The sequence below is a fragment of the Lampris incognitus genome, chromosome 8 (assembly GCF_029633865.1).
Source record: "Lampris incognitus isolate fLamInc1 chromosome 8, fLamInc1.hap2, whole genome shotgun sequence".
NCBI classification, from domain to species: domain Eukaryota; kingdom Metazoa; phylum Chordata; class Actinopteri; order Lampriformes; family Lampridae; genus Lampris; species Lampris incognitus.
The window spans coordinates 18,834,908-18,849,949 of NC_079218.1; the positions used below are offsets into that span (position 1 = coordinate 18,834,908).

The following is a 15,042-nucleotide window of genomic DNA, read 5'->3' on the forward strand; positions in this document are numbered from 1 at the left end:
GTCCACATATAGATGCTTCCTGTATGAGAGCCATAACCGTGGTGTCTATAATGGTCACAGAACTCATGTGTGTGTGATGGAGAGATGACAAGGTATAGGAAGGCTTAATGGCTAGTTAGGGCAGAGGAATGCTAACACTCATCTCAGTAAGTGCGTGAGGAAATACGTATGACTCAATAAATCCTTTTTACTCAGCAGCAGCCTTCTACTTTTCGATTGCATTATTGTCACTATTTTCACATTGTAATTCCATTCTAGGGTACCACGGTGGCGCAGTGGTTAGCGCGGTCGTCGCCTCACAGCAAAAAGGTCCTGGGTTCGAACCCCAGGATTGTCCAACCTTGGGGGTCGTCCCGGGTCGTCCTCTGTGTGGAGTTTGCATGTTCTCCCCGTGTCTGCATGAGTTCCCTCCAGGTGCTCCAGTTTCCTCCCACAGTCCAAAGACATGTAGGTCAGGTGAATCAGCCATACTAAATTGTCCCTAGGTGGGAATGTGTCGGTCCTGTGATGGACTGGCAGGCTGTCCAGAGTGTCTCCCTGCCTGCCGCCCAATGTCTGCTGGGATAGGCTGCAGCATCCCACAACCCCAATTGGGATAAGCAGCTTTGATTATGGATGGATGGAATTCTTTTCTATTTTCTGTTCATTTTCACTCATTTTACTACTTTTAATACCAGAGATGCATGGTAGTGAGTAAAAGTGGCTATCAAAGATTTTAGTGCATGTGGTAATATTCAGCACTGACCCATTTTTAGTTACTGTGCCAAATTTGTATGGTTTTTTTCTTCTTCAGTTCTTTACATTAATGCTTATCTAACTTTATTAAATAGTCCTTCATATAAAGTCGTACAACCAAAGTCTGTGGGCGGTCAGCACAGAATACAGTGGGATTTTGTACACTGTAGTCAGCGTGTTTATACAAACAAAACTTTATGTTAATCTCTTTTGCAAGACATTATGAAACGGGACAAGTTAAAACCTCCAGAGCCGGAGGACCCAATCTGCTGCTGCGAGTGCGATCTCTACCAATATGGTTGCAGCTGTGACTGTGAGGATCTGGATGAAGCTTGCAACAGGTATGAACTATTATTACTATTACATATTCATCTATTCATTCTTAACTTCCTTTGTGCCTCCAGTCCACTTACCGAACTTATGTCTTTGCTAGGTGGCTGAAAGGCAAGCCACATAAAAATGGATCTCAATCACTTATGCTAGAGGCTGTGATTGACAAGCTGGAGATCTCTATGCTTCCTGCTCTGGTACTACTGCCCATCTTACTGCGAGTGGCCGCTCTGCACTTCCTCCTGGGCATCGTCATTCTCACAGCTCTGCCGGGCCTGGTGCTTTGGTACTACTACACCACGCATCAGAGAAAGAGACGCACCCTCTTCTTCCTCACCCTTGCCCTCTACTCCCTGGCCTACATGTATTACCTCTTCATCACTGAGATCTTACCTCGCGGGGATGTAAGTCAGCTGCAGGTATCCACCGTGACCACTGGGATGATTCTCACTGTTGTCTCTCTTATTCACACCAAAAGGGCGCCAGGTTTTGTCAGGACATCTCTGACGGGTGCTTACAGCCCAGTAACTACCAGTCAGAACCAGGGAGCGAAAGAAAGATCTTCTAACCCAAATGGAGATAGCCACTCAGTGGGGTCTGGCCCAGTGAGAACAGTGGAGACCCGGACAGAGGCCCTGAATGAGAGGGGAAGCAGGTGTCCTGTGTGCAAAGTGATACGTCCCCCACGGGCAGGACATTGCCGAATATGTGGATCCTGTGTCCTGCGTCTGGACCACCACTGTGTCTGGTGGGTCAGATGAAATGCTTTTATCTTTCTGCTACACAGATAATGTGCCATTAACAGTCATTCCACTATGCTTTTGCTGTAGCAGGAAACAAAAAAAAGTCTGTGCAATCGGAAGACTGTATATAATGGCATTTTAATTGCATGTCATAACAACATGCACTTGCATTGCATGTAGTCATGACATGAGAAAATGGGTGCCTTAATTTTACCATTATTCATTTAGACACTTTAAAAAGCCAGTTTATAAGTTTTATTGCACTGTATGTGTGCAAATGTCATACCAGATGAAATATCCTTTTAGCCTAAATTTAATCTGGGTTTAAATTCTACAGTGTCAGAAATCTCCAACGGTAGTGTTTTTTGGCATCCTGAGATAAGAGAACTACACTGGAAACCAGCTGTAGTTCCTTGGCTGTCCATGTGAAATGCTTAGCCATAACATCATATTTTAAGGGGACCAATCCCAATTTTCAATCTTATCTCTATAAGTGTGTTATGGGAATAACTCTATTAGCAACCATAACACTGATCAGTCTTCTGTGTGTCTCTGAAACATTACCGAAATTGTGCAGAGAATTGTTCACTAGTGACGCCTCTGGCAGACAACTTGTGAATCATCGTCTTTGGTGGCATTTGCTACAACAGCTGTATGTAGCGTTGTCATTTGCATTTTCCTATAGAATGTATTCTAACTTAGCGTAATCTCTCAAAGGTAGCGGCAAACCAGGAAGTAAAGGTATTTTTAACATTTCTGAACAAGTGGGACACGTGTCATGAACATGAAGGAGTCTTTATGAATGTTTATGACTGTTGTCATTAAGTGTCATTCGGTCAATTATGTCTGTTTTCGAGCTACAGATACGCAAAATATATCAAATCGAGCGGCTCGGGTCCACTCAGGTTGCAACAGCAAAGACATCCCAAACAATGTCAACTTTGAATTAAAAATGACATAATTGACCGACAGTGTGGAGCCAATATCAAACAATATTCCATTGCTTATAGTGCATGATTTGGGTTCTTACTCAGATTTACATACAATATCTTGTCTATTTCGTCTGTGTGTATTTGTTGCATATATGTATCTGATGAGTTACTGTAGGATAAACAGCTGTGTTGGGCAGGCCAACCATCGCAGTTTCCTCCTGACCCTCTCCGTCTTCTTGTTGACCTCTTTGTATGGGATCAGTCTGGTGCTTCACAGCTTGTGTCCTCGACAGTACGTGATGACCGCCCTCTTCTACTGTCCTGGGGTCTACAATCAGTATAGGTACATTATCTACATGGTTATCTTACTCCCATGCTTGTGTTGTAGGGTTTACTTGCATGGCTTAATGTGCAGTGGTTTTATCCCACTTTTAACGCACTTAAATTTAACTCGCAAAAGAAAGAAACTTCCACCATTTGGGGGATACTAGGATATTTTGCATACTGTATACCAAAGGATTGCATGCACGCCTGTACGTTTTTCATGATATGTAACTGTCGAATCCCATATCATGAATTCCACAGAAATTAACAAGGGGAATAAATATGCATCCACACTGCAACACATTTCAAAATGTCATAGCTCATGGTGGCTGTAATATTTAGGAAGACCAAAATCACTTTACAAACAGCCAGTTTTTTGTAAAACAACAATGTATCTTAAGGAAGGGAAAAATACTTTGAAATTGTGAAATAGCCATCAAATATTCTAATAATCTACTATATTTCCAGCACAGCACTTTGCTTCACATGTGCCTGGTATAGCAGTATTGTCACTGGTGGATTGCTGCACCTGCTGGTGTTGCAAGTGATCAACATCAGCCACAACGTGACGGAGCGGGAGGCGCAAGTTGCTCTGCGGAACAAGACCGGCCAGAGTCGTCTGTTTGGACTCATCATCGACACCGGACAGTATTCACAGGGCTTCTACCAGAACTGGCTGGAGTTTCTAACCATGGGGGACGCCTCGGTAAATCCTACCTATGGCCCAGCTGACTTGGTCTAGCTAAGGCTCATCACCCCATCTGCCCCACTCCGTTTTGACTGGCACCGTCTCCCACCTCTTTTAAACCTCTACAAAGGAGAAGTTGTAAGCATATTTTAACGTAATATTTTAAAGTTTTTTTCCACTTCCGGTGTGGGAAGATGGCGGCGCGAATTCACGTTTGCGGCGGCCTCACACAGTACCGGTGTGGAAAGATGGCGGCGCGAACTTACGTTTGCGGCAGCCTCACCCAGTACCGTCCAAGCGAGTGAGTGTCTTTGTCCACGTCTGCGTCTAAGTTTGTGTCTTCGTTTGACGTCTGAGAAAGCTGGCGCTGGATCTGCTGGGAGAGCTTTGGTCTGCTGCGTCCCGGCGCTGCGCCCGAAGAGGAAACACCGAGGGCAGTCTGACAGGAAGCGGAAGCGGGGCAGGCTAAGCTAACTGCTAGCCCATGCAGACCGGCAGTTCCGACAGTCATCCTGGACGGTGTTTTGTTTCATTTATTTTTTGCCCCCCCCCCCTTTTTTTTTTAGTTTGATATAGGCTGTGTTCTTGTAGTTTTGTGTTTCTGTATTTGTGTTGCACTGATGTGGGTTGGGGGAAACGATATTTCGTTTCATTACATGACATGAAATGACAAATAGAATGTTCCTGATTCTTGAAAGTCGCTCCCCAAATGACATGTGCAACTGTGAAATGGGTTAGTTTACACTTGGACCGCCATGTACAAGGCAGCTGTCAAATCAGCCGTATCCGCTAGTAGGATATGATGCTATCAACGTTACTTGTAATGACTTTGGGCAGCGGGAGGACATTTCATGAGAAAGGAGGATGTCTTGCACCAGAGGACTTGGGTTGAAGACCTACTGCTGGCAAACATCCATCGTGCTAAAGTGTCCAGGATCGTGAATCTCCAGCTCTCTCTGGGTGTCTTGTAGCCGACCCGGCTGGCTCATACCCCCGTGGAGGGGAGGCAGGCAAAATGAGAATTAGGTATTACATTATTAGATAACGGCAACAACAACTAATATCCGATTGTATTATAGCTACTTAAAGAGAAATCCCACTGATTTGAACACAAATCAAATCAATGGATATCTCAGAACGTGTGATTGTACTGAATCGGTTTCGATTAGTGGACCCTTACAGAAAATACAGTGCAACTGTGAAAATCACTGACCTGATGTCTTCCAGCATAACAGGTACATAAATGTCTGTGTGGTTTGTCACTTAAATATTATTGAATGACACTTGTGCAACTCAAGGTGCTACAGTATATATAGGGCTATATATGCTGCATAAAGATGTGTACACTGATAAATGAGACTTGTATTGAATTTGGTTTTGCACACACATCTATTCACACAAATAGGACACCAATTAAATACTGCACGTAAATGTATAGGACACATGTCCACAGTCCACAGTGTAGTTGTATGGGACACCACCTGTTCTTTTCTACTAATCGAATAAGACCAACAAATTGGGGAGATATGTATGAGACAAGTACAGTAAAATCGTTTTTATCCATTATATGCTGTTCCTATATGCAGTGTTTATTTGATTAACGTTAGGTAGGTTAGCTGTTCTATGCCCATGTGCAAGAATCTGTTACATTAGTTTAATTATTCGTAGTGTGTGTTTTGAAAAAGAAAAAAAAACTTCTAATTATCTTCTGTTAAGTTCCTTTAACATGATAAATCCAATATCACAACTCTGTTGTCTGGTCCCCTGCACCTCCTGTCATCAGTGGTCATGATGCAAATCGTAGATGGTGTAAATCAAATGGTTCATTTACATGAACAAAAAAAAGGGCAGCTGTAACTTGAGGGTTGTTTGGTTACTGTCTCTTTGATTTTTAAAAAGGTTGGCTAATGCATGATAGCATGTCAAACAGATTTTCAGTGTATGACATTTTCTTAATTCTCAAAAATAGATCACATACTCTTATAAGCACTGCCATGCTGCTTCAGTCTATGTACGGTGGCTGCTGTGACCTTTTATGTGCCACTGCTAGATTAACATGGGTTGAAAATATTTATTTACTAATTTGGGCAGTTGGATTATTACCTATGCTAATTTCCAAAGGTATCTTTACCCAACCTTTTTGTGAAGTCCGGCAAGTTTTTAGTGGGCTTTATGTCATCTTAAGGCCGCCAGATAAATCTGTGGCACATAGATTTACTCTGAATGAACTGCTACGTGATGATAGGTTCTTATTTTCCTTAAGTCAGGTTTTCAGGAATCAAAGAAAGGTCTTTCAAATTTGCTACTTTAGTTTTAGTTTTAGTTTTAGTTTTCTAACCTCACACATCCTAGTAGAGCTTAGGTTTATGCCATGACCATATAGTGGGCAATATTGTATATTAAGCATGGCCATAGACGTGATTTAACTCCCTGCAGTTTTAGTTTCTCCGTTTTATTTATCTATTTAATTATCCATCTATCTCTGTATTAATTTATTGTCACTTGTAGTTTTGTTTGAACAACCCGCAATGAGTGGGTCTCATTCTACAAGGATCATGACTTTTAACATCTCTCGGTACAGGCTCCATCTTCATCCACCATGCAATTCGTATTGTTCACCATGTAATTACAGTTCAGTCATTCACAGGGTTTATTCGAGCTTCCAAAATTACCAATTGAGACTCGGTCTCATCAATTCTTGGTTATTTGTCTTTCCATAATATGAGATTGGGAAAAAAATCGGGTGGTCAACACAGACTGAGAGTATGCATCTGAAAGGGGTGTAATAATCTAAGGGAGGATATTCATATGAACAGTGTTCTCCATGGCTATTGTGGTATCGACACGCTGATGCCATAGACCCTCTCAGTGCTTCTGTATCCGCAGAAAAACATTATGGCATTCATAGCTACTGACATCTTTCTACTTCAACTCAGGGGGTGTAAAATCCAGGTCCAGAAAGGAAAAATCCAAACCGTGTATTTGCTCCACCCATGTTACTAAACCAGTTGATTTCATTTACTAGTTTCCCCCTACCATGTTGAAGAGTGGTGTTGACTAGAATCTACTGGTGTACTACATGGGTGGAGCAAATAAACGGTTTGGATTTTAACTTTCTGGACCTGTTTTTTTACACCTCTGCTGCAACTGCAAATAAGTCTGCATTGCAGAATCAGCTGCAGACCGAACTGAATGACAAGTTCTTCACCATAGAACTGTAGGAGATGTGGACAAGATGAAAAACTGACAAGGTTTTTGTGTTTCGCCCCCATTAAATGCTCTCTTGTGAAACCCAGCCAGCTTTTATATGTCAGTGTCGATCAGTCCGGCCTGGTGTGTCTCCAGTGCCTTACACCGCAGGCTTTTCCACATGGGGCCATCAAATACTTTTGCAAGCCTGTCCTCTTGTGGTAGCTTCTGACAGAGCAAGTCTTAATCTTCCAAGTCCAGTTATCCACAGCATACTTCAGTGATGACACCCTAAGCCGATGTTCCCAATAATTTGTGTAAATGTGTCGTATTCGCAGCTGACACGTCACACAGATTAGATTCTGTGTCTCTGATGTCATCAGATTACCAGAGCACTGGCCGCTGACACTAACCTAAAGCACCGCTGTACTGTTCCTGCATCAGATATGACCATGTGCAATAAACTTGGTACCATGCAACCCTAGTCACTTATGTGGACTATTGACTTTTCCTTGCAATGTACCCATCACGCATCCTTCGAGATCCAGACTCATAACCTGTGCTGTCCCAATCTTTGTCTTTATAAGCACTTCTTCCATTGTCTGCCTGAATTGCAGTGCCGCGCTGTTTGTGTCCTCAGCTGTAGCTGGGCTATAAAACTCCCAGTAAGAATGACACAGCCACTAAAGCCCTTTCTGTCATTGTTGCTTACTGGTGAAAAAGTCCTCTGTGTTGTTTTTCCACTGGTTTGGTTTATTTTAATGTCTTCATACTGTGTGTGTGTGTGTGTGTGTGTGTGTGTGTGTGTGTGTGTGTGTGTGTGTGTGTGTGTGTGTGTGTTTTTCTGCGGGTGTCCGGGTAGTCTATTCCATTGCATAGCAACACGGGGAGGGATCGCCGGTTCGAATACCCGTGTTACCACCGGCTTGGTCGGGCGTCCCTACACCATGTCTGCAGGTGGGAAGCTGGATGTGGGCATGAGTCCTGGTCGCTGCATTAGCGCCTCCTCTGGTCGGTCGGGGCGCCTGTCTAGGGGCGGAAGGCGGAACCGGGGGGAATAGCGTATCCTCCCACACGCTACGTCCCCCCTGGCGAAACTCCTCACTGTCAGGTGAAAAGAAGTGGCTGGTGACTCCACATGTATGGGAGGAGGCATGTGGTAGTCTGCAGCCCTCGCCGGATCAGCAGAGGGGGTGGAGCAGCGACCCGGACGGCTCGGAAGAGTGGGGTAAATGGCCAAGTACAATTGAGGAGAAAAAGGGGAGGTGGGGGGACAAAAACCATATTTCTTTAAATACGATTAACTTAAAAATTATTGCTCTTGTATGTATTGTTCAAATAGTATCTCTTGCTGTCACGCTGACTACACTGCAGTAGTCTGCTGGTGTACTATCTACCAGCAGGAGGGCTTTGAAGCCCCCTTTCTTTCTTTTTTATGGAACGAATGTCTCAGCATTGAGTGTTTGACTTGACTTTGCAGATGGAACCAAATAAAAGTACTCGTCCAATTATACTCAGCTATACGTTCTCTGTGGTGGTGCAGTATTTAAATAAGGCCGAAGTAGGTTTTTGTCAAGCATTTCTAACAGGAGAAATGGTAGAATTCGTTTTTCCAGTAATGCAGGGCCAATTTGCTGAAGCTAAGCTGTGAGATGGCTAGACATCCATCTCTTGAGTTAAAAGCAAATAAACTAGTTACTAGCACCCAGAGTCCGAGTCAATGTGCACTGTATAGATTCTGTTTGTTTTTGTTTTTGTTTTGTTTTTATATATATATATTTGTAGTATATATACCCATCAGCCAAAACATTAAAACCACTGACAGGTAAGTGAATAACATTGATTATGTCGTTGTAATGGTACCCGTCAAGAGGTGGGATATATTAGGCAGCAAGTGACCAGTCAGTTCTTGAAGTTGATGGGCTGGAAGCAGGAAAAATGGACAAGCATAAGGATCTGAGCGACTTTGACAAGAGTCAAATTGTGACGGCTAGACGACTGGGTCAGAGCATCTCCAAAACAGCAGATCTTGTGGGATGTTCCTGGTATGCAGTGGTCCAGGGGTGGGTAATCTTATCCAAAAAATGCCGGTGTGGGTGTAGGTTTTTGTTCCAACCGAGCAGTTACACACGTGTCTCCTAATCAAGTTCCTCAGCAAAGACTCTTCTGGTTGATTCGTGGGCTCAAGTGTATAACTGCTTGGTTGGAACAAAAACCTGCACCTACACTGGCACTTTCTGGATAAGATTGCCCACCCCTGCAGTGGTCAGTACCTACCAAAAGTGGTCCAAGGAAGGACAACCAGTGAACCAGCGACAGGGTCATGGATGCCCAAAGCTTGATGCTCGTGGGGAGCAAAGGATAGCCCGTCTTGTCCGATCCCACAGAAGAGCTATTGTAGCTCAAACCACTGAAAAAGTAAATGCTGGCTATGATAGACAGGTGTCAGAACACACAGTGCATCACAGCTTGCTGCATATGGGACTGCGTAACCGCAAACCAGTCAGAGTGCCCATGATGACCCCTGTCCACCACCAAAAGCACCTACAATGGGCACATGAGCATCAGAACTGGACCATGAAGCAATGGAAGAAGGTGACCTGATCTGATGAATTATGTTTTCTTTTACATCATGTTGACCACTGCGTCCGTGTTGCTCATTTACCTGGGGAAGAGATGGCAACAGGATGCACTATGGGAAGAAGGCAAGCCGGTGGAGGCAGGGTGATGCTCTGGGCAATGTTCTACTGGGAAACCTTGGGTCCTGGCATTCATGTTGAAGTTACTTTGGCATGTACCACCTACCTAAACATCATTGCAGACCAGGTGCACCCCTTCATGGCAACAGTATTCCCTGATGGCAGTGGCCTCTTTCAGCAGGATAATGCACCCTGCCATACTGCACACATTGTTCAGGAATGGTTTGAGGAACATGACAAAGAGTTCAAGGTGCTTCCTTGGCCTCCAAATTCCCCAGATCTCAATCCGATCAAGCATCTTTGGGATGTGCTGGAAAAACAAGTCAGATCCACGGAGGCCCCACCTCACAACTTACAGGACTTAAAGGATCCGCTGCTAACGTCTTGGTGCCAGATACCAGAAGACACCTTCAGAGGTCTTGTGGAGTCCACGCCGCGACGGCTCAGAGCGACATGTATTTTGGTGGCACGAGTGGGACCTACACAATATTAGGCAGGTCATTTTAATGTTTTGGCTGATCGGTGTATTTCTATGAAAGAATAGATGGAATGTAGGGGACAAATGAGCAAACGAATTGTGTCCTTTTCCTTGTTTTTATTCATGCAATTGTTTTTAAGGAATATAAACAAGTAAATGTTTTGTCCTAATAACCTCTTCTAAATTTCTGATGTCTTTGTTAGAAGAGGTCAAAGAGATGTGATAGTGACTCGCTCCATCATGCAAAAATAAATGCATCATATTAAAAGCATAACATGTTGGCTTAATATAATGAATACATTTTTGCATGACAGAAGTGAGCATCACACCTCTTGGGCCCCTACTGTGTTTGTTATTTGCAGGCAGCGCCTCAACTAGATGTTTGAGGGCAACTGATGTATCTCCTGTGTTTCTTTAATTGACCAGAATCACGGAAGGCTTTGCGTGTTTTAACCGGCAAGGTATGTAGGGTTGGAGGAGTGTGTGTAACGTGTAGCAGCCTGTGCCTCACCGTACTGATCTCTGCCCGGCTAAAAGCAAGACGTTTGTCTCGTCTCTCCCGTCTTCAGCCTTCCTTGAAGCTGTGCAGGGAGAAATGCAGCTCCTGGCAAGTTGACAGCTTAGATGTTCCTCAGGAATCGAATAACAACCAAGTGTTTGCTGTTACATAACCGTGTTTCCTTCAATACACTCCAGTCCGAGCTTTTCACCCTTTACTTTGCTCTAACATTTGGAAAGCAGACATATAACTTGCCATGCCTGTATTCCAGTTTACATCTGCATCTGGATGCTTGTGCATGCCAAGTAGTAACACCGTCCTGGCTCCAGTGTGTCTTATCCCATTCTGCAGGACGATGAATGCGAGTTTTTGGGTTCTGTGTTGTGCCATTTGCAAACTCTTTTAAGGGCAGCAGCAATACATCAAAGCTGCTGGATGAATGGTGGCAGGGCAAAAGAAACTGCTCTGCTTTGAAAAACAGAGGGGGAGAATGAAAAGAGCCTGCTGCCATAGCTGGACAGTTCCAGAAGAGCATCGAGGTTGGGGGAGAAGGAGCATGGGAGCCTTTCAGGGTAGCTAAAAGGTGAGTCCCACAGATGACAGATAGACTAGATTAACTCGGTAACCCAGTTGTGGGAAACTTCACTGTATGTATTTTCACCTCCCTGACCACCCAGCCACCCCTTTTAGATTGAATTTAGGTGGAATTTTGGGATTCAGGCAGGGGGTGTATCAAATACCTCATCATCAGATCCATTGATTTGCACAATATCCATAGAGGTTGGTGAATCGAAGCTTTCTCGTTTTGTGAGGTGTAAAAGTTTAAACCTTTGGAACAGGTTTGCTACGATGTTTGGGTCTACGCAACAGTAAACAAACAGCAAGATACTGGTTGTCCTTATACATGCTCAATAATGCAGGGAAGAAAATCAAAGAAGGTCGAATCAGTTCATCTGGATGCTATGTTTATTGACAGATATGTTTCATCACTCTTCTAAGTGACCTCCTATGAACTGATTCAACTTTCTTTGAAGATACAGATTGCTGGAAGCCACATACTGCTCATAGCTTTTGATAATTTGTCAGATTGGACTCAAGATACTGCAGCTGGGTTCAGTTGTTTGGGGTGGGCGGGGGGGGGGGGTTGAATGGATTCCAGTGCAGTTTTCCTCTTAAATTCAGTCAATTAGCGGAATTAGTTGTAGTTAACAGTGACACCGTAGTTAGGTAAAACAGGAAAGAGGGGGAAGAAGCCTTGTGGATTCTTAATCCATGCAAGGTTCAGTGCGCCGGTTGGTTCCATGGAAAGCGATCATGTTCATCACCTGGAAATCAATCATTAGGAAGCCAATTCTCACCAAAGTTGTTGCTCCGCTTTCAGTTTCAATGACATTGCACAACAACTCGTATGTGAATGGTCCGGCCTCAGAAGACCCATTTAAAGCGGATGAAATGAAGACAAACCGTTGCAACATTTCAGCACAAGACATCTGTCAGACAGCATAAGCACAGGGACCTACAAGCCCGCAAACACAAAGACACGCATGCACAAACAAATGCACCCCGGGCAAGTGTGTTACTGTGGTCTCTCTATGTTTACCGTTGTAACTGCTGACATGTGAATTCGATTCTCTGGTCTCTGCCCACAGAAAGCACTGGAGGGCAGCCACTGCTTTGTTTATGACTATCTATTTATCACATTCTGTTGTTGTTATTCCTTTTTTTCTGACTGATGCCCGTGATTTCCTGAATGCCAAAAATTCCTTAATGCGTTACAAATTATGCACATGAAAACTTAAAACCAAAAATAAAAATCAAACAAAATAAACAAGACGGCATTGTGCTGTGAGTATGGTACAAGTTGACCGGTTTGCTGCGGTAGGTGTGAATTTTGGAACCCCTTTTCATGTTTGAACCCATCCCAGCTCCAAGGTTTGCATCATGTGAGTGTGTGTGTGTGTGTGTGTGTGTGTGTGTGTGTGTGTGTGCATGACATAGATGTGTGAGACAGGTGGGATGGAAGAGATTACGGCAGGGGTTTGTGCAACCTCTCTCTCTCCACTATATAAAGGGGTGGCGAGCAGAAATTGGAGACAGATACCCAGATCTTCTTTGAGGCTCACCTCCATCACAACCTCTGACACCGGATCTTACCTTTCGGTAACGATGGCGACATTATTGCTGGGAATGTTAGGAGTAGCGCTCTGCTCCTGTGTTGTTACTTCTGAGGTCGCTCCGCAGGCCGACTTCAACCTACAGGGGGTAAGCAAGATTAATGTCCTCATTAACAAAGTTTGTTGGCAAAGATCAATTGTATTTCTCTTTTTTTTAAAAAATCTATTAGATAATGTGTTGCATTGTGCAGCTATGTAAATATTTGAGTTTTGTAAAGCTAGGGTTGGATGGATCTGGCTGTTAGCGATACCAACACATGAGTGCAGACCTGACATGTCAACAGCTCACTCATATGCACCAACACATAAAGTCAGATTTGGTGAAATTGGAGGATCCTAGTGGATCACGTGGTGTAAGGGTTGGTCATGTTCCCTGACAGTGAGAGGAGACCTGGGTTTGTTCTCCCTCTTGTTCCGTAGTTGTTTATAAGTTATGTTTGTTGGGGTTCCCTCCCAGAGTCCACATAAATGCATGTCAGATGAATCGGAGACCCTGAAATGCCCGTAGATGTGAATGTGAGCAACTTGTGTGTTCTGGTGTTGGTATTTGTCTAAAATCAAAAGGTGTTGTTTTATGATTGCGTGACAACATGCCCCCCACCCCACCCCACCCGCCAAACTAGTCGTCTTTTTACTTAGGCATCTAAAATAACAATATGGACTTTTAGTTAATTGGCTTTAAACATTGGACAAACTTTTTGAGTATTTTGTTGGTTGAGGCATATGTGCAGAAGTCTCTTTTATGTTTTAGCTGCACAAAGCTTGGTTACTGAAAGTCTCCTCAATTTTTTTGCACAGCACCACAAAGGTTGACCGTTAATTTGTTTGGTGAACTGGCTTTGTCCCATTCTATACAAATCGTACATACAATCACAATATATTGCAAGCAAAAGAGGGAATTGTGCGACTGTATCAAGGGGATTTCGTCCTTTCCGCAGGTGGCAGGGAAGTGGTACCTGATCGGCTTTGCCACCAATGCCCAGTGGTTTGTTAACCACAGGTCCAGCATGAAGATGGGCACGGCCATGCTAACACCAACTGCTGATGGGGACCTGGATATGACCTATGCTAGCCTGAAGTGAGTGCGAGTAGAAAGGCACAGAGCGGTTTGTGTGGGTTAGAACAGTGAAAAGAAAAGTACAAAACATAACTGTTTCTGTTCACTGCACTCTTACCCAGTGCCGACGGCTCTTGCTGGAGAATGCATCATCTGGCTAAGAAGACAGGTGTCCCAGGGAGGTTCATTTTCAAGAGCGAGCGTGAGTGTAGTGATTGGCAGACTACCCCCCCCCCCACACACACACACACACACACACTTGTATAGTTGCAAGGACTTTCATTGACTCTCCCATGTTCATTCCCTAACTCTAACCATCGGAACTACACACCTAACCTTGCAGACCTTACCCTAATCCAAATTCTAACCCTAAAACCCAAGTCCTAACCCTAAAATAGCCTGTTGAAGAAGCGAAGACTGGCCAAAATATACATACATTTCAAAAATGACCTCACTCTGATGGTTAAAAACTCAAATTGACCCTCACAAAAACCAGCCAAACAAGACCCCCCCCCCTCCCCAACGCACACACACACACACACCAATGCAAACTTTTCTCTACCGCTTCTTTCACAACTACACAGCTGATTTCTTTATTTGGTCTCTCCGCATCTGACAGGTTGGAGTAACGACAACGACATGCGTGTGGTCGATGTGAATTACGCCGAATACGCTCTGGTCCACACCATCAAGAAAAAAGGCAGCGTTTCCACCGTTCTCAACAAACTATACGGTATAATCTTTACCCATTTCCTACGCTTGCCAGTTGGCGCTTCTTTCAGTCCACAAATTCAGTGAATAACAGTGTGTATATAACACCATACTGAGAGCCCTAAACCTGTGGTCTCAGGCCGCGGCGTGGAGGTCCGCCCTGAGCTTGTGCAGAAGTTCAAGCAGTTCTCCCTGGATACCGGCGTTCTGGCTGAGAACATCGCCATCCTCCCCAGAAACGGTGAATATTCGGCCGTGTCTCATGTAAACGTTAGTGGTGATCTGAGTTTGCGTTATATTTTATACGACCATTTTGTGTCTTCTAGTCGAGTGTCCTGCTGCCTGATCTGGTCCCCTCGGCCTCCTACATCAGCCAAGCAGACTACGGCAGAACATCTCCATCCTGATGTTCAACCCAAACAGGACGAGTTTGTGTCCTCACTTCATTTCCATCAATCATGCTAATAAAATGCCGTTTTTTTT

At 44.1% G+C, this 15,042-nt stretch overlaps 1 protein-coding gene across 1 annotated transcript; it reads left to right on the forward strand.

Annotated features, from left to right (window-relative positions):
• Nucleotides 1-957: 957 nt before the first annotated feature.
• Nucleotides 958-15,019, forward strand: LOC130116977 (palmitoyltransferase ZDHHC23-A-like). Its single transcript, XM_056285094.1, has 9 exons — nucleotides 958-1,076; nucleotides 1,169-1,813; nucleotides 2,916-3,083; nucleotides 3,533-3,770; nucleotides 13,730-13,869; nucleotides 13,971-14,050; nucleotides 14,468-14,581; nucleotides 14,699-14,800; nucleotides 14,886-15,019. The coding sequence occupies exons 1-9, from the start codon at nucleotides 958-960 to the stop codon at nucleotides 14,903-14,905; spliced, it is 1,626 nt and encodes a 541-aa protein (XP_056141069.1). The 3' UTR covers nucleotides 14,906-15,019.
• The last annotated feature ends 23 nt before the right edge of the window (nucleotides 15,020-15,042 follow it).